The 21,536-nt window shown below is 41.8% G+C and overlaps 1 protein-coding gene across 4 annotated transcripts in view; it reads left to right on the top strand.

The window, feature by feature from the left end:
• The window catches only part of mtus2b (microtubule associated tumor suppressor candidate 2b), a 153,310-nt gene that overhangs the window by 21,298 nt on the left and 110,476 nt on the right, over positions 1-21,536 (top strand). For all 4 annotated transcript variants that reach the window (XM_071358123.1, XM_071358126.1, XM_071358125.1 and 1 more), the window contains exon 2: positions 20,745-21,256. In XM_071358123.1, coding sequence (XP_071214224.1) covers positions 20,990-21,256 — 267 coding nt within the window. In that variant the 5' untranslated portion in view covers positions 20,745-20,989. The remainder of the gene's footprint in view (positions 1-20,744; positions 21,257-21,536) is intronic.

Here is a 21,536-nt window from a genome sequence, read left to right on the forward strand (position 1 = left end):
TATTATTTATTTTTTTATTTTTTTTGGGGGGTGGATCAGCTTAATATTGCGGAAAGAATGTTGTTTCCAATGTAATTGTCTGCATCATTTCCAATCCCCCATATTTTTTTGGGCAAATATATATATCCATTCACGTATGCATACATATACACATATATACATACACATACCTACATAGACATACATACTTTTTTTTAAAGAGTATACCTTTATTATTATTCCCTGCAAACCCTACCACCGATCCCCCAATTGGAGTAAACTGATAAACATTTCTGTTTTTACCTTCAATTTATACATCTTATACACATTTACAGACACAGTCTACTTTATAATAGTTCTCTCTTGTTTGTTCTTAGTCCTTCCTCTATTTCTGTTGTCCATCCAGTTTGATTTCCACTTGTAACTGTGCTATTTCACAATAGCTCCGCACCTATACACATTTCACAGATCCCGTATGCCCTACATTGTTTATCTTGTTATTAGCCCCACCCTTCAGCTCCACTCAACCTTTCCCATCTATCTTCCAACATCATCCATTTCGGATTTTTATTTGCCATATATTTTTCAGCTGTGCTGTGATGCTTCACAAAAGATTTGAATCTTCCTATTCTCATAGCTTCCACGGATTGTAAATTAAAAATATTTTTTTTTGCTAAAATAATTATTATATTATTGATTGATTGACTATGGCTTTTCAAATCCCCCAGTATTGCTATCTGTAGCGTTAGTTCTACGCAAATGTTGCAATTCTTCAACCATTCCTGGACCTGTGACCAAAAACGAGCTACATGCGGACAATACCAAAATAAATGGTCTAATGACTCTGCCTCCTCACAGCAGAATCTACAGAGCTGAGAAGATTGTATCCCCCATATATATAACATTCTATTAGTTGCAAGAATTTTGTACAATAATTTAAATTGAAAAATTCGAAGTTTTGAATCCGGCGTTGTTTTGCGTATCAATTCATAAACCATGTGCCATGGAATGGGTACATCGAAAATCTCTTCCCAACTATTTTGCAATTTATATGGCACAGCTGTAAGTTTTTTGGTCCTTAAATGAAATTGGTATATGTTTTTATTTATCACACTTTTCTTTAACCATTTATGTTCTTTAATATAAGGCCGACATACAAGTTCCTTACTTTTATCCCCTTCCACCTGCCTCTTCCATTTTTGTGGTAATGCTGCAATTAATTGGTTGTAATTTTGGGTAGAGCAGACATTTCCATATGTCTGTGTTAGCTGCATGTGTGACATTACTCCACCAGTCCTATTTATGATATCATTCACAAAAATTATACCTTTTTTAAACATTTCTTCGATAAATACAGTTTTTTTATCAATTACTATATTTGAATTTAACCACAAGATTTGTTGTACTATTTGTTCCGTCCTTTCAGGTGGATTAAACTGAAATTGCAACCAACTTTCTAAGGCTTGTTTAAAAAAATAAAGATATTTTGGAGATTATTTCCTTTTCAAGCAACCGAAAGTGAGCAGGTGTAATCTGAATAAAGGGAAAAAGGCCCTTCTTGAACATAGGATGAGACATTCGTACCAATCTACTAGAGAACCAGTTTGGATTTAAGTATAACTTTTGTATGACTGATGCCTTTAGTGAGAGGTCTAATGCTTTAATATTTAATAATTTCTGCCCTCCGAATTCATATTCGTTATATAAATAGGCCCTTTTAATTTTATCTGGCTTGCCGTTCCAAATAAAATTGAATATTTTTTGTTCATATAATTTAAAAAGCAGGTCACTAGGTGTAGGCAAAACCATAAGCAAATAGGTAAACTGTGATATGATTAAAGAGTTAATCAGGGTGATTTTCCCACAAATAGACAGGTATTTTCCTTTCCATGGTAGCAAGATCTTATCTATTTTTGCTAACTTTCTATAAAAATTTATTGGAGTGAGATCATTTCTTTCTTTTGGGATTTGTATACCGAGTATGTCCACATCACCGTCAGACCATTTAATTGGTAAACTACATGGCAATGTAAAATGTGTATTTTTTAGTGATCCAATACGTAATATGGTACATTTATCATAATTTGGTTTTAATCCAGAGAGGATAGCAAATGTATCTAGATCCTCTAAGAGGCCGTGGAGAGATTCTAGTTGTGGTTTTAAAAGAAAACATGAATCATCAGCGTACAATGACACCTTAGTTTTTAGGCCCTGGATTTCTAATCCCTTAATATTAATGTTTGATCTAATTTTAACAGCTAACATTTCGATGGCAATAATAAATAGATATGCCGATAGTGGACAACCTTGTTTTACTCCTCTAGATAGTTTAAAACTTTCTGAGATGTAGCCATTATTTACTATTTTACACCTAGGGTTACTATACATAATTTTTACCCATTTTATAAGAGATTCCCCAAAATTGAAATATTCTAGGCATTTATATATAAACTCCAGTCGTACTTTATCAAAAGCCTTTTCAAAATCAGCTATGAAAACCAGGCCTGGTGTCCCCGATATTTCATAGTGTTCTATTGTTTCCAGTACTTGCCTTATATTATCTCCAATGTATCGTCCATGTAAAAAACCTGTCTGATTAGGATGAATAATATCTGACAAAACTTTTTTTATTCTATGCGCCAAGCATTTTGCTAGGATTTTTGCATCACAACACTGAAGTGTAAGAGGTCTCCAATTTTTTAAATGGACTGGATCTTTATATATACCACTTGGGTCCTGTTTCAGTAATAATGATATCACACCTTCTTGTTGCGTGTCTGATAATCTATCATTTATATAGGAGTGGTTAAAACAAGTGTGGTCCTTTGAGTATATAAAAAAAATGTTTGTATACTTCCACTGGTATGCCATCCAGTCCTGGAGTTTTCCCATCCTTAACGGCCCCAATTGCATCAAGTAGTTCCTCCTCTGTAATTAGGCCTTCACATGAGTCTTTCTGTACAGATGTTAATTTTACATTATTATTAGGGAAAAAATCCATACAATTAGTTTCAGTTAGTGGAGATGGAGGAGCCTGAAACGAAAATATATTCTTAAAGTACTTTACTTCCTCTTTCAAAATATCATTTGGTGAATCATGCGTGACTCCATCATTTGTAACAAGTTTTAATACGTTTTTTTTGGTAGCATTTCTATATTGAAGATTGAAAAAGAATTTGGTGCATTTTTCCCCATATTCCATCCAGTTAGCTTTATTTTTGTAATATATTACACTGGATCTTTCTTGAATAAGTTCCTCCATTTCTTTTTGTTTTTCCTCTAACTTATTCTGTGCCTCTATGGTACCGTTTTTATTGTTATCTAACTGTACTGTTAGTCCTTCAATTTCCTTTGTTAATATGGACTCTTTTGATCGAAATTGCTTTTGTTTTATAGATGAGTACTGAATTGCATGGCCTCTAAAGGCACACTTAAAAGTGTCCCATACAATATGGGGATCTGCTGTACCTATGTTATGTCTAAAAAAGTCAGTTATAAATTCTTCTGTCCTAGTTCTAAACAATTTATCATCTAGTAGGCTTTGATTAAATTTCCAATATCCTCGCCCACGTGGAAATTCTGTAAGAGTAATATATATGCCAATTATGTGATGGTCCGACCGCATTCTGTCCCCTATCAAACACTTTTTAACTTTTGGTGCCAGAGAGAATGATATAAGAAAGTAGTCAAGGCGACTAGCTTGATTAAGCCTCCGCCATGTATATCTCACTAGGTCAGGGTATTTAAGTCTCCATATATCCACTAATTCCAATATATCCATGACATTCCTGATTTCCTTAAGTGCCTGAGGGTGATAGTTTGTAGTGTGATTTCCTTTCCGGTCCATAGAGGTATTTAAGACCGTATTAAAATCTCCCACTATAATAATAGAGTCTAGTGTTGCTTGTAGAGTTGATACATTCTTATATATATTGTCAAAGAAGCTTGGATCATCATTATTCGGACCGTATAGGTTAATAAGCCATATATGTTTATTGTCCAATAACATATTTAAAATAATCCATCTACCTTGAGGATCTGTTTGGACAAGTTGCACATTTGGATCAAAGTTATTATTAATTAAAACCATCACCCTCCTTTTGAATTTCTTTGCCCATGGGAGAAATATATTTCGCCCCCCCAGTTCTTTTTCCACAAAACTTCATCTAAAACTGTTGAATGGGTTTCCTGTAAACAGTAGATATTATAATCCTTCTCTTTTAGCCAGGTAAATATTGATCGTCTTTTCTTATTATCTGCTAAGCCATTACAATTGTAACTGGCTATACTTATTTCACCACTTACCATAATGAGACACACCTTTCAATTATTTTTATCAAAATATATGTTTGTAAACGTCCTATTAAAAAGTAACATAATGATTGAGTGTCTATATAGTTGTACCATGACATTTGCATCTCCACTAAGCAAACCTCCAATTGGTCCCCACTATTCCACCCGCCAAAAGCCCCCATCTCGAGTTGGGTTGTCATCCCAATGCCCGGCAGACCACCCCCGACCCCCCGCATCGCACAGCCCCGGACCGACTGGGATCCATCCTTCGAAAAGTGCACACAGCACCATCCACCGAACCGAAGCAGATCCATTGCCAAATGAATTTCCATCGCCCTCACCTCGATTTTTATTACATATTGCTGTGAATCATCCTCTATAGTCCCTAACATCTTTTACTTCTTCCTTCGCAACAGTTGTGGGATACACACATACACCCACACACATTCAGCCCTTACCCCCACACAACCATAAGCTCACCCTCTCAACAATTGCACCATCCCAGAGCCCAACTCAAGATGGGTCATGATTTACAAATGTACTTGCAGTTGCAGCTGCATGAGAAGGCCTGCAAGACCGCGCAAAAAATGAGCATAAATGTAGAGATTTATTTACCATTGTCACATCCTAGATGATGGAGGTCAAATGTACACCTTCTTCCTGAAACACCCACAATACGGTCATCCATTTTGACCATGTTCCCAAGCCTCTCCATGCAGTCCGATTGGTTTCGTGCCACCAGGGCCACAATAATATACCCCCTCTCTGAATGTCCGAGTGTGACCCCCTCCCCATGGGTTACTGCAGCTAGTGTTGCCAGCACTGCCACTGCCTGGGTGGGGGCACCCCACCGGAATCCCCACCGGCTAGGTACAAGGTCATCAAGGTTCTCATTAGCAGCTTTGAGAATTTCCTTGTTTATTATGCTCTCCCTTTAGGGGGCTTTGGCTTTGCAGGACCAACCCTGCCAAGCAGGCTCAGAATCTTGAGGGGGCAGTGCTGCTCTTGGTCCCTGACCTCATTTTGGCTGCATACAGACCGCATACAGCATGCACATAAAACAGTTAGGGACTTCTCCTTAGTATCTGGGCTATTCATGTGGGTGTCTAGGGTATAGGGCCATGGACCGTACCATTAAAATAGGATAATAAATAATTAGATATAATTTATTTTAAAAATGTAGTTCCCCATGATAGGACAATAAATAAATAAGACGTGTAATTCATTATAAAAGTATATCCATCATCTGAACAACATTGAAAGCCCTCTCATACCCGGCCCACAGCAATACACTGGCTCTGGGATATGCAACTATTTCATTACTCACTCACTCAACTTTTCAAACATAACAAATAAAAATAAACACACACCGACATTAATTTCACATTTCCACAAACTTCAAAGTGTTTCCTTTCAAATGGTATCAATAATATGTCATATCCTTGCTTCAGGTCCTGAGCTACAGGCAGTTAGATTTGGGTATGTCATTTTAGGCGGAAATTGGGGGGGGAAAAGGGTCCTATCCTTAAAAGAAAAGACAGTGTATTCCATTGAGCCCATTTCAACCATTACCGGAGTGTGTTTGACAGGTCATTAGAAACATTTCCGAGGTTGTAAAGTTAATTGGGGGGAAAAACGACAGGCACAAGCAAGAGGATAAAAGAGTGTCAGAAGTCAAGTGAAAACAAACAATCCAGTGAGCTTTAAGTGGATCCCTCAAACAGGAAATACAGATTGTCAGGTGGGCCGGGCATGCAAGTTGCTAGTAGTCTCTGTTCGAGGTCTGCTGAACAACTAAGCATAATACCGTTATAACAGGCACCAGCCAGCCCTCTCCTCTCTTTAAGTAGGTCAGTTGGAGAGCTGTGAATGTGGAAGGAGCTGGAACTGAACTCAGGGGACCTAGCAGCGTCACTAGAGCCACTAGTTGCCTCATCATACATAGAGAGAAGATGGCGCTTTAAATCAGGTGTTAAAAAAAATGCATCCAGGAAGTATCAATTGGCTATTTTGTGCCAATGTTTCTGCCTCATGGACTACTGCTCATGGACTACTGCTCATGGACTACTGCTCATGGACTACTGCTCATGGACTACTGCTCATGGACTACTGCTCATGGACTACTCCTCATGGACTACTGCTCATGGACTACTACTCATGGACTACTACTCATTGACTACTACTCATGGACTACTACTCATGGACTACTACTCATTGACTACTGCTCATGGACTACTACTCATTGACTACTGCTCATTGACTACTACTCATTGACTACTACTCATGGACTACTACTCATTGACTACTGCTCATTGACTACTACTCATGGACTACTGCTCATGGACTACTGCTCATGGACTACTGCTCATGGACTACTGCTCATGGACTACTGCTCATGGACTACTACTCATGGACTACTGCTCATGGACTACTGCTCATGGACTACTGCTCATGGACTACTGCTCATGGACTACTACGCATTGACTACTGCTCATGGACTACTGCTCATGGACTACTGCTCATGGACTACTACTCATGGACTACTACTCATGGACTACTGCTCATGGACTACTGCTCATGGACTACTGCTCATGGACTACTACTCATGGACTACTGCTCATGGACTACTGCTCATGGACTACTGCTCATGGACTACTGCTCATGGACTACTACTCATGGACTACTGCTCATGGACTACTGCTCATGGACTACTACTCATGGACTACTACTCATGGACTACTACTCATTGACTACTGCTCATTGACTACTGCTCATTGACTACTACTCATGGACTACTACTCATGGACTAATACTCATGGACTACTGCTCATGGACTACTGCTCATGGACTACTGCTCATGGACTACTGCTCATGGACTACTACTCATGGACTACTGCTCATTGACTACTGCTCATGGACTACTGCTCATGGACTACTGATCATTGACTACTGCTCATTGACTACTGCTCATTGACTACTAATCATTGACTACTGCTCATGGCCTACTGCTCATGGACTACTACTCATGGACTACTGCTCATGGACTACTACTCATGGACTACTACTCATGGACTACTACTCATGGACTACTGCTCATGGACTACTGCTCATGGACTACTGCTCATGGACTACTGCTCATGGACTACTGCTCATGGACTACTGCTCATGGACTACTGCTCATGGACTACTACTTATGGACTACTGCTCATGGACTACTGTATGTCAGGTGCTTATCAATTCAAACTTTATTTGTCACATGCACCGAATACAACAGGTGTAGTAGACCTTACAGTGAAATGCTGAATACAACAGGTGTAGGTAGACCTTACAGTGAAATGCTGAATACAACAGGTGTAGGTAGACCTTACAGTGAAATGCTGAATACAACAGGTGTAGACGTTACAGTGAAATGCTGAATACAACAGGTGTAGTAGACCTTACAGTGAAATGCTGAATACAACAGGTGTAGTAGACTTTACAGTGAAATGCTGAATACAACAGGTGTAGTAGACCTTACAGTGAAATGCTGAATACAACAGGTGTAGACCTTACAGTGAAATGCTGAATACAACAGGTGTAGTAGACCTTACAGTGAAATGCTGAATACAACAGGTGTAGACCTTACAGTGAAATGCTGAATACAACAGGTGTAGTAGACCTTACAGTGAAATGCTGAATACAACAGGTGTAGTAGACCTTACAGTGAAATGCTGAATACAACAGGTGTAGTAGACCTTACAGTGAAATGCTGAATACAACAGGTGTAGTAGACCTTACAGTGAAATGCTGAATACAACAGGTGTAGTAGAACTTACAGTGAAATGCTGAATACAACAGGTGTAGTAGACCTTACAGTGAAATGCTGAATACAACAGGTGTAGTAGACCTTACAGTGAAATGCTGAATACAACAGGTGTAGTAGACCTTACAGTGAAATGCTGAATACAACAGGTGTAGTAGACCTTACAGTGAAATGCTGAATACAACAGGTGTAGTAGACCTTACAGTGAAATGCTGAATACAACAGGTGTAGTAGACCTTACAGTGAAATGCTTACTTACGTGCCCCTAACCAACAATGCAGTACAATAAATATAGTTAATAAAATATTTACTAAATAAACTCAACTTAAAAAATGAAATCAATTTAAAGGTAACACAATACATAACAATAACAAGGCTATATAGAGGACTACTTGTGCTGGGTCTGAAGTCTAGATAATTTGTGCCGGGTCTGAAGTCTAGATGGTTTGTGGTTAATCTCATGGTGTTTATTGTTAGCAGCCTGAACCAACAAGTTTCCAGAGGATTTCTGTCAACCAGGAATGAGCTCAGACCATGACAGTCACTGTCACATGTGTGTGGCATGCTGCTCATCAGCTGTTAGTCACACGCCAGTATGATATGATATAGGATTCTGGGCAGTCTGTCAGCAAGACAGTCAGTAGGATTCTGGGCAGTCTGTTATCAAGACAGTCAGTAGGATTCTGGGCAGTCTGTCATCAAGACAGTCAGTAGGATTCTGGGCAGTCTGTTATCAAGACAGTCAGTAGGATTCTGGGCAGTCTGTCATCAAGACAGTCAGTAGGATTCTGGGCAGGCTCCTCCTCCACAGTCACACTAACAGGCTCCTCCTCCACAGTCACACTAACAGGCTCCCCCTTCACAGTTACACTAACAGGCTCCTCCTCCACAGTCACAGAAATAGACTCCTCCTCCACAGTCACACTAACAGGCTCCCCCTTCACAGTCACACTAACAGGCTCCTCATCCACAGTCACACTAACAGGCTCCCCCTTCACAGTTACACTAACAGGCTCCTCCTCCACAGTCACAGAAATAGACTCCTCCTCCACAGTCACACTAACAGGCTCCTCCCGTAAAGTCACACTAAAAGGCTCCTCCTCCACAGTCACACTAACAGGCTCCTCCTCCACAGTCACACTAACAGGCTCCTCCTCCACAGTCACACTAACAGGCTCCTCCTCCACAGTTACACTAACAGGCTCCTCCTCCACAGTCGCAGTAATAGGCTCCTCCTCCACAGTCACACTAACAGGCTCCTCCCGTAAAGTCACACTAAAAGGCTCCTCCTCCACAGTCACACTAAAAGGCTCCTCCTCCACAGTCACACTAACAGGCTCCTCCCGTAAAGTCACACTAAAAGGCTCCTCCTCCACAGTCACACTAACAGGATCCTCCTTCACAGTAATGCTCCTCAGTCGTGTCTCTCTCTCTCTCTGTCTCAGCAGTCTATCAATCTGTTACGGCCCAAGTGGACCGCGTACAGAACACATGACAGCATAACACTCTCCCACAGAGAGACATTCGGCATTGTGGAATTGGTGTGACAGGCTCTAAGTCTGCTGTCTGTCTCAGCAGTCAATCCCACAGAGTGAATGTGAGACAGTGTGTTGTTATGGAGAAGGAATAGGACTGGCTGTACCGGAGGTAAAGCATGCTGTTATTATTATTCTGCTCTAAGCACAACACAGGGGAGGACCATCTCTCTCTCTCTCTGTCTCTCTCTCTCTCTCCCTCTCTCTGTCTCGCTCTCTCTCTCCTTTCTCTCTCTCTCTTCTCTGTCTCTCTCTCTCTCTCGCTCTTCTCTCTCAATTTCAATTTAAGGGGCAGTCTGTTATCAAAACAGTTATTGGCATGGGAAACATATGTTTACATTGCCAAAGCAAGTGAAATGGATAATAAACAAAAGTGAAATAAACAACAAAACATTAACAGTAAATATTACACTCACAAAAGTTCCAAAAGAATAAAGACATTTCAAATGTCATATTATGTCTATATACAATGTTGTAATGATGTGCAAATAGTTAAAGTACAAATGGGAAAATAAATCAAATATAGGTTGTATTTACAATGGTGTTTGTTCTTCACTGGTTGTCCTTTTCTTGTGGCAACAGGTCACACATCTTGCTGCTGTGATAGTACACTGTGGTATTTCACCCAGTAGATATGGGAGTTTATCAAAATTGGATTTGTTTTCAAATTCTTTGTGGGTCTGTGTAATCTGAGTGAAATATGTGTCTCTAATATGGTCATACATTTGGCAGGAGGTGTAACGTTCGTTCTCCTCCTCGTCTGAGGAGGAGCAAGGATCGGACCAATATGCAGCGAGTTATGAAGACGTAATGATTGATTTAAAGAAAGACGAACACGAAAAAACTCTTAACAAACTACAAAACAATAAACGACGTAAACAGACGTGAACATGAGAACTTACAGACAACGAAGAACGCACGAACAGGAACAAACTCACAAACGAAACAGTCCCGTGTGGCATAAACACTAACACAGGAACAATCACCCACAAACAAACAGTGAGAACAGCCTACCTTAATATGGTTCTCAATCAGAGGAAACGTAAAACACCTGCCCCTGATTGAGAACCATATCAGGCTAATAGAAAAGAACCCAACATAGAAACACATAACATAGAATGCCCATCCAGCTCACGTCCTGACCATACTAAACAAAGACAAAATAAAGGAAATAAGGTCAGGAACATGACAGGAGGCCAGGAAGTACAGCTCAGTTTCCACTTCCTTTTGTAGGCACTGTGCACATAGCCTGTCTTCTCTTGTCTTCTCTCTCAATTCAATTCAAGGGGCTTTATTGGCATGGGAAACATACAGTACCAGTCAAAAGTTTGGACACACATACTCATTCCAGGGTTGTTCTTTATTTTTACTATTTTCTACATTTGAGAAAAGTAGTGAAGACATCAAACTATGAAATAACACATATGGAATCATGTTAGTAACCAAAAAAGTGTTAAACAAATCAAAATATATTTTATATTTGAGATTCTTCAAAGTAGCCTTGATGACAGCTTTGCACACTCTTGGCATTCCCTCAACCAGCTTCATGAGGTAGTCACCTGGTATGCATTTCAATTTTAACAGGTGTGCCTTGTTAAAAGTTAATTTGTGGAATTTCTTTCCTTCTTAATGCGTTTGATCCAATCAGTAGTGTTGTGACAAGGTAGGGGTGGTATACAGAAGATAGCCCTATTTGGTTAAAGACCAAGTCCATATTATGGCAAGAACAGCTCAAATAAGCAAAGAGAAACGACAGTCCATCATTACTTTAAGACATGAAGGTTAGTCAATTCGGAGAATTTCAAGAACTTTCAAAGTTTCTTCAAGTGCAGTCACAAAAACCATCAAGTGCTATGATGAAACTGGCTCTCATGAGGACTGCCACAGGAAAGGAAGACCCAGAGTTACCTCTGCTGCAGAGGATAAATTCATTAGAGATACCAGCCTCAGAAATTGCAGCCCAAATAAATTCTTCACAGAGTTCAAGTAACAGACACATCTCAACATCAACTGTTCAGAGGAGACTGCGTGAATCAGGCCTTCATGGTTGAATTACTGCAGAGTAACCACTACTAAAGGACACCAATAAGAAGAAGAGACTTGCTTGGGGCAAGAAACACGAGCAATGGACATTAGACCAGTTGAAATCTATCCTTTGGTCTGATGAGTCCACGTTTGAGATTTTTGGTTCCAACCGCCGTGTCTTGGTGAGATGCAGAGTAGGTGAACGGATGATCTCCGCATGTGTGGTTCCCACCGTGAAGCTTGGAGGAGGAGGTGTGATGTTGTGGGGGTGCTTTGCTGGTTACACTGTCTGTGATTTATTTAGAATTCAAGGCATACTTAACCAGCATGGCTACCACAGCATTCTGCAGTGATACGCCATCCCATCTGGTTTGCTCACCCGACCTCAACCCGATTGAGATAGTTTGGGATGAGTTGGACCGCAGAGTGAAGGAAAAGCAGTCAACAAGGGCTCAGCACATGTCAAATCAAATCAAATCAAATTTTATTGGTCACGTACACTTGGTTAGCAGATGTTATTGTGAGTGTAGTGAAATGCTTCTAGATCCGACAGAGCTGCAGTATCTAACAGGTAATATCTAACAATTCTACAACAAAACCTAATGCACACAATCTAGTAAAGGAATGAGAATATATAAGTATAACATATATGGATGAGCAGTGACAGAGCGGCTAAGATGCAATAGATAGTAAAGAATAGATAGTGAAGTATACAGTATATACATATGAGATGAGTAATGTGAGATATGTAAACATTCTTAAAATGGCATTATTAAAGTGACTAGTGTTCCATTTATTAAAGTGGCCAATGAAATCAAGTCTGTAGGTAGGCAGCCGCCTTTCTGTGTTAGTGATGGCTGTTTAACAGTCTGATGGCCTTGAGATAGAAGCTGTTTTTCAATCTCTCGGTCCCAGCTTTGATGCACCTGTACTGACCTCGCCTTCTGGATGATAGCGGGGTGAACAGGCAGTGGCTCGGGTGGTTGTTGTCCTTGATGATCTTTTTTGCCTTCCTGTGACATCGGGTGTTGTAGGTGTCCTGGAGGGCAGGTAGTTTGCCCCCGGTGATGCGTTGGGCAGACCTCACTACCCTCTGGAGAGCCCTGCGGTTGTGGGCGGAGCAGTTGCTGTACCAGGCGGTGATACAGCCAGACAGGATGCTCTCGATTGTGCATCTGTAAAAGTTTGTGAGGGATTTCGGTGACAAGCCACATTTTTTCAGCCTCCTGAGGTTGAAGAGGCGCTGTTGCGCCTTCTTCACCACACTGTCTGTGTGGGTGGACCATTTCAGTTTGTCCCTGATGTGTACGCCGAGGAACTTAAAACTTTCCACCTTCTCCACTACTGTCCCGTCGATGTGGATAGGGGGGTGCTCCCTCTGCTGTTTCCTGAAGTCCACGATCATCTCCTTTGTTTTGTTGACGTTGAGCGAGAGGTTATTTTCCTGACACCATACTCCGAGGGCCCTCACCTCCTCCCTGTAGGCCGTCTCGTCGTTGTTGGTAATCAAGCCTACCACTGTAGTGTCGTCTGCAAACTTGATGATTGAGTTGGAGGCGTGGCCACGCAGTCATGGGTGAACAGGGAGTACAGGAGGGGGCTGAGAACTCCCCAGTGTTGAGGATCAGCAAAGTGGAGATGTTGTTTCCTACCTTCACCACCTGGGGGCGGAAGTCCAGGACCCAGTTGCATAGGACGGGGTCAAGACCCAGGGTCTCAAGCTTAATGATGAGTTTGGATGTAATCGATGAACAGGTATTACATAGGTATTCCTCTTGTCCAGATGGGTTAGGGCAGTGTGCAGTGTGATGGCGATTGCATCGTCTGTGGATCTATTAGGGCAGTAAGCAAATTGGAGTGGGTCTAGGGTGACAGGTAGGGTGGAGGTGATATGATCCTTGACTAGCCTCTCAAAGCACTTCATGATGACAGAAGTGAGTGCTACGGGGAGATAGTCATTTAGTTCAGTTACCTTTGCCTTCTTGGGTACAGGAACAATGGTGGCCATCTTGAAGTATGTGGGGACAGCAGACTGGGATAGGGAGAGATTTAATATGTCTGTAAACACAACAGCCAGCTGGTCTGCGCATGCTCTGAGGACGTGGCTAGGGATGGTATCTGGGCCGGCAGCCTTACGAGGGTTAACAGGTTTAAATGTTTTACTCACGTTGGCCACGGAGAAGGAGAGCCCACAGGTTTTAATAGAGGGCCGTGTCCATAGGCACTGTTTTGTCCTCAAAGCGCGCAAAGAAGTTGTTTAATTTGTCTGGGAGCAAGACTTCGATGTCCGCGACGGGGCTGGTTTTCTTTTTGTAGTCCGTGATTGACTGTAGACCCTGCCACATACGTCTCATATTTGAGCCGCTGAATTGCGACTCCACTTTACCTCTATACTGACGCTTTGCTTGTTTGATTGCCTTGCGGAGGGAATATCTGCACTGTTTGTATTTGGCCATGTTTCCAGTCGCCTTGCCATGATTAAATGCGGTGGTACGTGCTTTCAGTTTTGTGGGTACAACATCTCCTATACACTTCCTTATAAACTCGCTCACTGAGTCAGCGAATACGTCAATGTTATTGTCTGAGGCTACCCGGAACATATCCTAGTACACGTGATTGAAGCAACCTTGAAGTGTAGAATCCGATTGGTCAGACCAGCGAGAGCTAAACACGGGCACTTCCTGTTTTAGTTTCTGCCTATAGGAGGGGAGCAACAAGATGGAGTCATGGTCAGATTTGCCAATAGGAGGGCGGGGGAGGGCCTTGTATGCATTGCGGAAGTTAAAGTAGCAATGGTCGAGCGTGTTACTCGCTCGTGTACAGCAATCAATATGCTGATAGAATTTAGGTAGCCTTGTTCTCAAATTAGCGTTGTTTAAATCCCTAGCTACAATAAATGCAGCCTCAGGATATATGGTTTCCAGTTTGCCTGGTCGTATTCCTGGTCGTAGTGCTGGTTGTGCTGGTAAGTTGACATCTCTCTGATATCCAATAGTTCTTCTCGGCTGTATGTAATAACATTTAAGGTTTTCTGGTCTAACGATGTCAGAAATAATACATAAAAAAACGAAATACTGCAAAGTTTCCTGAGGACTACAAGCGAACTCCTTCAAAACTGTTGTAAAAGCATTCAAGGTGAAGCTGGTTGAGAGAATGCCAAATGTGTGTATCTAAAACATGAAATATATTTTGATTTGTTTACACTTTTTTGGTTACCACATGATTCAATATGTGATATTTCATAGTGTTGATGTCTCCACTATTATTCTACAATGTAGAAAATAGTAAAAATAAAGAAAAACACTTGAATGAGTAGGTATGTCCAAACGTTTGACTGGTACTGTATGTCTCTCTCTCTCGGTCTCTCTCTATTTGACTGTCTCTGTCTGTCTCTCTCTCTCTCTTTGTCTGTTTCTGTCTCTCTGTATTTTTGTCTCTCTCTCTTCTCTCACTGTCTCTCTCTCAAATCAAGTGAAATGTTATTTGTCACATGCGCCGAATACAAGAGGTGTAGACTTCACCGTGAAATGCTTACTTACGAGCCCTTCCCAACAATGCAAAGTTAAAATAATAACACGAGTAATAAAATACACAAGAATGGAGCTATATACAGGAAGTACCAGATCAATGTGGAGCTATATACAGGAAGTACCAGATCAATGTGAAGCTATATACAGGAAGTACCAGATCAATGTGGAGCTATATACAGGAAGTACCAGATCAATGTGGAGCTATATACAGGGAGTACCAGATCAATGTGGAGCTATATACAGGAAGTACCAGATCAATGTGGAGCTATATACAGGAAGTACCAGATCAATGTGGAGCTATATACAGGAAGTACCAGTACCAATACAACAATACTTTCCCCCCATTTTGTTACATCACAGCCTTATTCTAAAATGGATTAAGTCGTTTTTTTTACTCATCAATCTACACAGAATACCCCATGATTACAAAGCAAAAACAGTTTTTTTGACATTTTTGCAGGAATATGACATTTACATAAGTATTCCGACCCTTTACTCAGTACAAATACACATGTATTTGAGGAGTTTCTCCCATTCTTCTCTGCAGATCCTCTCAAGCTCTGTCAGGTTGGATGGAGAGCATCCCTGCACAGCTATTTTCAGGTCTCTCCGCAGATATTCGATCGGGTTCAAGTCTAGGCTCTGGCTGGGCCACTTGAAGACATTCAGAGATTTGTCCCGAAGCCACTCCTGCATTGTCTTGGCTGTGTGCTTAGGGTTGTTGTCCTGTTGGAAGGTGAACCTTCACTCCAGTCATAGGTCCTGAGCACTCCGGAGCAGGTTTTCATCAAGGATCTCTCTGTACTTTACTCCGTTCATCTTTCCCTCGATCCTGACTAGTCTCCCAGTCCATGCCGCTGAAAAACATCCCCACAGCATGATGCTGCCACCACCATGCTTAACTCTAGGGATGGTGCCAGGTTTCCTCCAGATGTGACGCTTGGCATTCAGGCCAAAGAGTTCAATCTTGGTTTCATCAGACCAGAGGATTTTGTTTCTCATGGTCTGAGGGTCTTTAGGTGCCTCTTGGCAAACTCTAAGAAGGCTGTCATGTGCCTTTTACTGAGGAGGGGCTTCCGTCTCGCCATTCTACCATAAAAGCATGATTGGTGTAGTGCTGTTGAGATGGTTGACCTTCTGGAAGGTTCTCCCATCTCCACAGAGGAACTCTGGAGCTTTGTCAGAGTGACCATTGGGTTCTTGGTCACCTCCCTGACCAAGGCCCTTCTCCCCCGATTGCTCAGTTTGGCCGGGCGGCCAGCTCTAGGAAGAGTCTTGGTGGTTCCAAACTTCTTCCATTTAAGAATGATGGAGGCCACTGTGTTCTTGGGGACCTTCAATGCTGCAGAAATGTTTTGGTACCCTTCCCCAGATCTGTGCCTCGACACAATCCTGTCTCGGAGCTATACGGACAAGTCCTTCGACCTCATGGCTTGGTTTTTGCTCTGACATGCTCTGTCAGCTGTGGGACCTTATATAGACAGGTGTGTGCCTATCCAATCATGTCCAATCAATTGAATTTACCACAGGTGGATGCATCTGAGTTTTAGGAATTAAACTCAGGAGCATTACAGTAAGATGATAAAGGACAGCTACTGGAAAGATAAAAAAAGAGAGCTAACATTATTTTCAAAGATAAAAACTAAACTAAATGCAGGATCAAACAAAAACTAACATCAGATTTCTTTCAGAGAGGATAGTGTAGGGATATGTGGGTTAGCTACAGAAAAATACGTTTGAGATCAAATCAAAGTAAATTTGGTCAGGAAAATGTGATCATAAGGGTTTGAAGAGGCAGTTGTACAGGGCCCTAGTCATTTTAAAAATCTCTGAATGTTCAGTAACTCCTCAGTTAACCTGGTCAAATGGAGCTTAGCTTTGAACTCTCCTCTCCTCTCCTCTCCTCTCCTCTCCTCTCCTCTCCTCTCCTCTCCTCTCCTCTCCTCTCCTCTCCTTCCCTCTTCTTTCCTTCCCTCTTATTTCCTTCCCTCTTATTTCCTTCCCTCTTCTTTCCTTCCCTCTTCTTTCCTTCCCTCTTCTTTCCTTCCCTCTCCTCTCCTATTCTTTCCTCTTCACTCCTCCTCTCCTTCTCCTCTCCTCTCTTCTCATGTCCCACTCCTCTCCTCACCCCTCCTGTCCTGTCCACTCCTGTGAATGTCATATTCTGACTCTCTGTAGTTTGCTCATCGTTAGGGAGCTTCTCCTATTAGAAGTGTCCGTTCTCTGCCTGGGAACATACAGTCATCACTTCAGACAGAAAACTATTCATCTGTGTAATCTGCTCTGGTTCCTTTGGAAAATGTTTGTTTGTAGATGTTTGTTTTCTTGAAAAGGTTACTGAGGGGTTCTATTCAGTGTCCAGATTTGAGTAGGTGTGTGGGCTTGTGTTCATGTGTTAGTAAACACACGTCTTCTCTTGGGAGAGCTACAGTGTTTCATACACACGTCTTCTCTTGGGAGAGCTACAGTGTTTCATACACACGTCTTCTCTTGGGAGAGCTACAGTGTTTCATACACACGTCTTCTCTTGGGAGAGCTACAGTGTTTCATACACACGTCTTCTCTTGGGAGAGCTACAGTGTTTCATACACACGTCTTCTCTTGGGAGAGCTACAGTGTTTCATACACACGTCTTCTCTTGGGAGAGCTACAGTGTTTCATACACACGTCTTCTCTTGGGAGAGCTACAGTGTTTCATACACACGTCTTCTCTTGGGAGAGCTACAGTGTTTCATACACACGTCTTCTCTTGGGAGAGCTACAGTGTTTCATAAGTTCTGCCGCTCAAACATCAAAAAGATCTCTAAATGCCTATGGTGTATTTTTCATCTTCTTTTTTAAATCATTATTTTTGAGATGAAAGAATAAGAAGAGTGTTTTGAAAACTAGGGCAGACCTCGTAGAGGGAGAGTGGAGGAGGAGAGGGGGGAAATCCCCAGAGACATTTCTACACAGGATGTTTTGAATCCGTCTAAATCCCCAGACACAGGATGTTTTTAATCCGTCTAAATCCCCACAGAGACATTTCTTCACAGGATGTTTTGAATCCGTCTAAATCCCCAGAGACATTTCTACACAGGTTGTTTTTAATTCCTCTAATATTTCCCATGCAACACTGTTTTATCCAAAAGAGAGACATGGTCATTTATAGTACCTTGTTTTCAGGTACAGTTGTTTTCAAAGCATCCTCAGGCATGAATCAGTGTGTTCAAAAATATGCAGTTTACTTCAGAATAATTGCTTTACTGCTATCAGTGATAGTGAACTAGTGTACAGATAGCAGGTTATCCTATCAGTGGTAGTGAACCAGTGTACAGATAGCAGGTTATCAGTGATAGTGAACTAGTGTACAGATAGCAGGTTATCAGTGATAGTGAACTAGTGTACAGATAGCAGGTTATCAGTGATAGTGAACTAGTGTACAGATAGCAGGTTATCAGTGGTAGTGAACCAGTGTACAGATAGCAGGTTATCCTATCAGTGGTAGTGAACCAGTGTACAGATAGCAGGTTATCCTATCAGTGATAGTGAACCAGTGTACAGATAGCAGGTTATCCTATCAGTGGTAGTGAACCAGTGTACAGATAGCAGGTTATCAGTGATAGTGAACTAGTGTACAGATAGCAGGTTATCAGTGATAGTGAACCAGTGTACAGATAGCAGGTTATCCTATCAGTGATAGTGAACCAGTGTACAGATAGCAGGTTATCCTATCAGTGATAGTGAACCAGTGTACAGATAGCAGGTTATCCTATCAGTGGTAGTGAACCAGTGTACAGATAGCAGGTTATCAGTGATAGTGAACTAGTGTACAGATAGCAGGTTATCAGTCATAGTGAACCAGTGTACAGATAGCAGGTTATCCTATCAGTAAAAGTGAACCAGTGTACAGATAGCAGGTTATCATACCCTACACTCATTGTTATTGCAGTAGTTTCCTGTAGCTTATTCATTGAAGGTGGCTGCTGGCTGGAATATTGCTGACAGTTGTGTGTGTGTGTGTGTGTGTGTGTGTGTGTGTGTGTGTGTGTGTGTGTGTGTGTGTGTGTGTGTGTGTGTGTGTGTGTGTGTGTGTGTGTGTGTGTGTGTGTGTGTGTGTGTGTGTGTGTGTGTGTGTGTGTGTGTGTGTGTGCGTGTGTGTGTACACACCTTAGGGAATGTCCTCCCACGGATTTGCTGAAGTGGAGTGATGCTTGTTGCTAGGGAGAACCAGTGATAGGACAACATATGCATTAGCACAGTCATATAGCATATCTATATATATAGCAGAGAGATGCCAGCTATCCATAGAACATCCTCTTAAAACACAGATGTAACTCTGGTCACAGAGGTAGTGTAGAAAAATACTCGTATCTTTCCTGGGAATTCCCAGGTTTTTACAGAAATCCCAGTTGAAATATTCCTGAACTCAGGAAATCCAGAATCCTACAACCAGGATTCCTGGAAAACCTGGGAATTTAGGGGGACATGACTAGAACCGTAAACAGAGGACAGTAGGAGTAGGAGTAAAGGGTGATGAATATTGTTAGTCCCTGAGCAGTAAACACCTGATCCCAGATCTGTTTGTGCTGTCTTGCCAGCACCTTTGGTCATTCTCATAGACGGCACAAACAGATCTGGGACCAGGCTAGTAAATACTGTCCTGTGCTATAAATCTCTTGCCAATCGTCTCTGGTGTCAGTATGTTGGATAGTTCCGTGGTTATCTCTTTGTAGGGTGTTGTTACTCACTTCCTGTGGACAACATGTCACTGTTGTAGGATACAAACAGATACTGTCCCTGTGTAAGTCCCATATTTTAGTATTTTTTTAATTTCACCTTTATTTAGCCAGGTAGGCCAGTTGAGAACAAGTTCTCATTTACAACTGCAACCTGGCCAAGATAAAGTAAAACAGTGCGACAAAAACAACAACACAGAGTTACACATAAACTTATCTCTAGAGTAAAGATCGAAGCACTTCCAGTTTGCTTTACCTAACAACTCTGTGGGAGACGAGAGAGTCAAGACTCCACTATTCAGGACAGTGATGTGATATGAGTTATGGATATAGTATACTGCCATCCCTGGTTCAGGCTACATTGTATTGCTGTGATATCATTTCCATCTGGTTTTATTTAGGTGATTCAACCCTTTATCGTTCCAGGTAACAGATGAGATGTCACACTAGTGTTTAAAAAAAATATATATATATTTTTACAAGTCAGTTAAGAACAAATTCTTATTTACAATGACGGCCTACCCCGACCAAACCCGGGCCAATTGTGCACCGCCCTATGGGACTCCCAATCATGGCCTGATTGTGATGCAGCCTGAATTCGAAAAAAGGACTGCAGGGATGCCTCTTGCACTGAGATGCAGTGCCTTAGACCGCTGTGCCACTCAGGGGAGGGGGGTTATTATAAAGTAGAAAACCCCTGTGTATCAAAATTCATAAAAATGTCTTGAAATTTGCCGCTAACTTTTTAAGTGTCAATCTTTTTTCATAAAAACTTTATGTAGCATGTCATGATGTGAGATTATTCTACAGAGGTCGTTAATACGATATGTCTACATGATTGATTTGTCTTGTTTTCTATCAGGTTAAGGATCTCCGATGCCATACGACCCACCTCCTGTCCTCAGTGAGACAGCCCATACCCTAAACCTCCAGGACCACACAGGACAGGAGAGAGATGTGAAGCCAGCTCTGGGCTCATGCTATAAGGCAGAGAAAGAGACCCAGAGCCCCTGACCCTGAGAGTTGTGGGTACACAGCGTTATCTAATGGATGGCCGAGTGACTAAGTGAAGGAAGGAACTCAGAACAGAACTGACGTGAGGTCATAATGAGTGGTCAGCAAGGCGAGCCGGCCATCGGCCACAGCCATGTTGGTGAGGTCAGGAACAACAACCAGAACAGCCATGTTGGTGAGGTCGGGAGCAACAACCAGAACCAGCAGGCCGGGGGAGAGCGAGTGGGGGCGGTGACACCCGAAGGGGATGCTAATGCTAACCAGATGATCCAGATGGGGGAGGGGGGCAGCGACGGCGGAGGGGAGAGTACAGGAGGAGATGTTGACACTCTGCCCCCCCTGATGTCTCAGACCACTGAGGTATGATGCTCTACATTTATCCAGTGACTTAAACATCTGAGTGACTTAAACATCTGAGTGAGTGACTTAAACATCTGAGTGAGTGACTTAAACATCTGAGTGAGTGACTTAAACATCTGAGTGAGTGACTTAAACATCTGAGTGAGTGACTTAAACATCTGAGTGACTTAAACATCTGAGTGAGTGACTTAAACATCTGAGTGACTTAAACATCTGAGAAGTACTAAGCGATACACAATTCCAATAAGCCAGACTGCCACGTATCAAAGATCATTCTTAG

Source organism: Salvelinus alpinus, chromosome 21 (genome assembly GCF_045679555.1).
Source record: "Salvelinus alpinus chromosome 21, SLU_Salpinus.1, whole genome shotgun sequence".
Classification (NCBI taxonomy): Eukaryota; Metazoa; Chordata; class Actinopteri; order Salmoniformes; family Salmonidae; genus Salvelinus; species Salvelinus alpinus.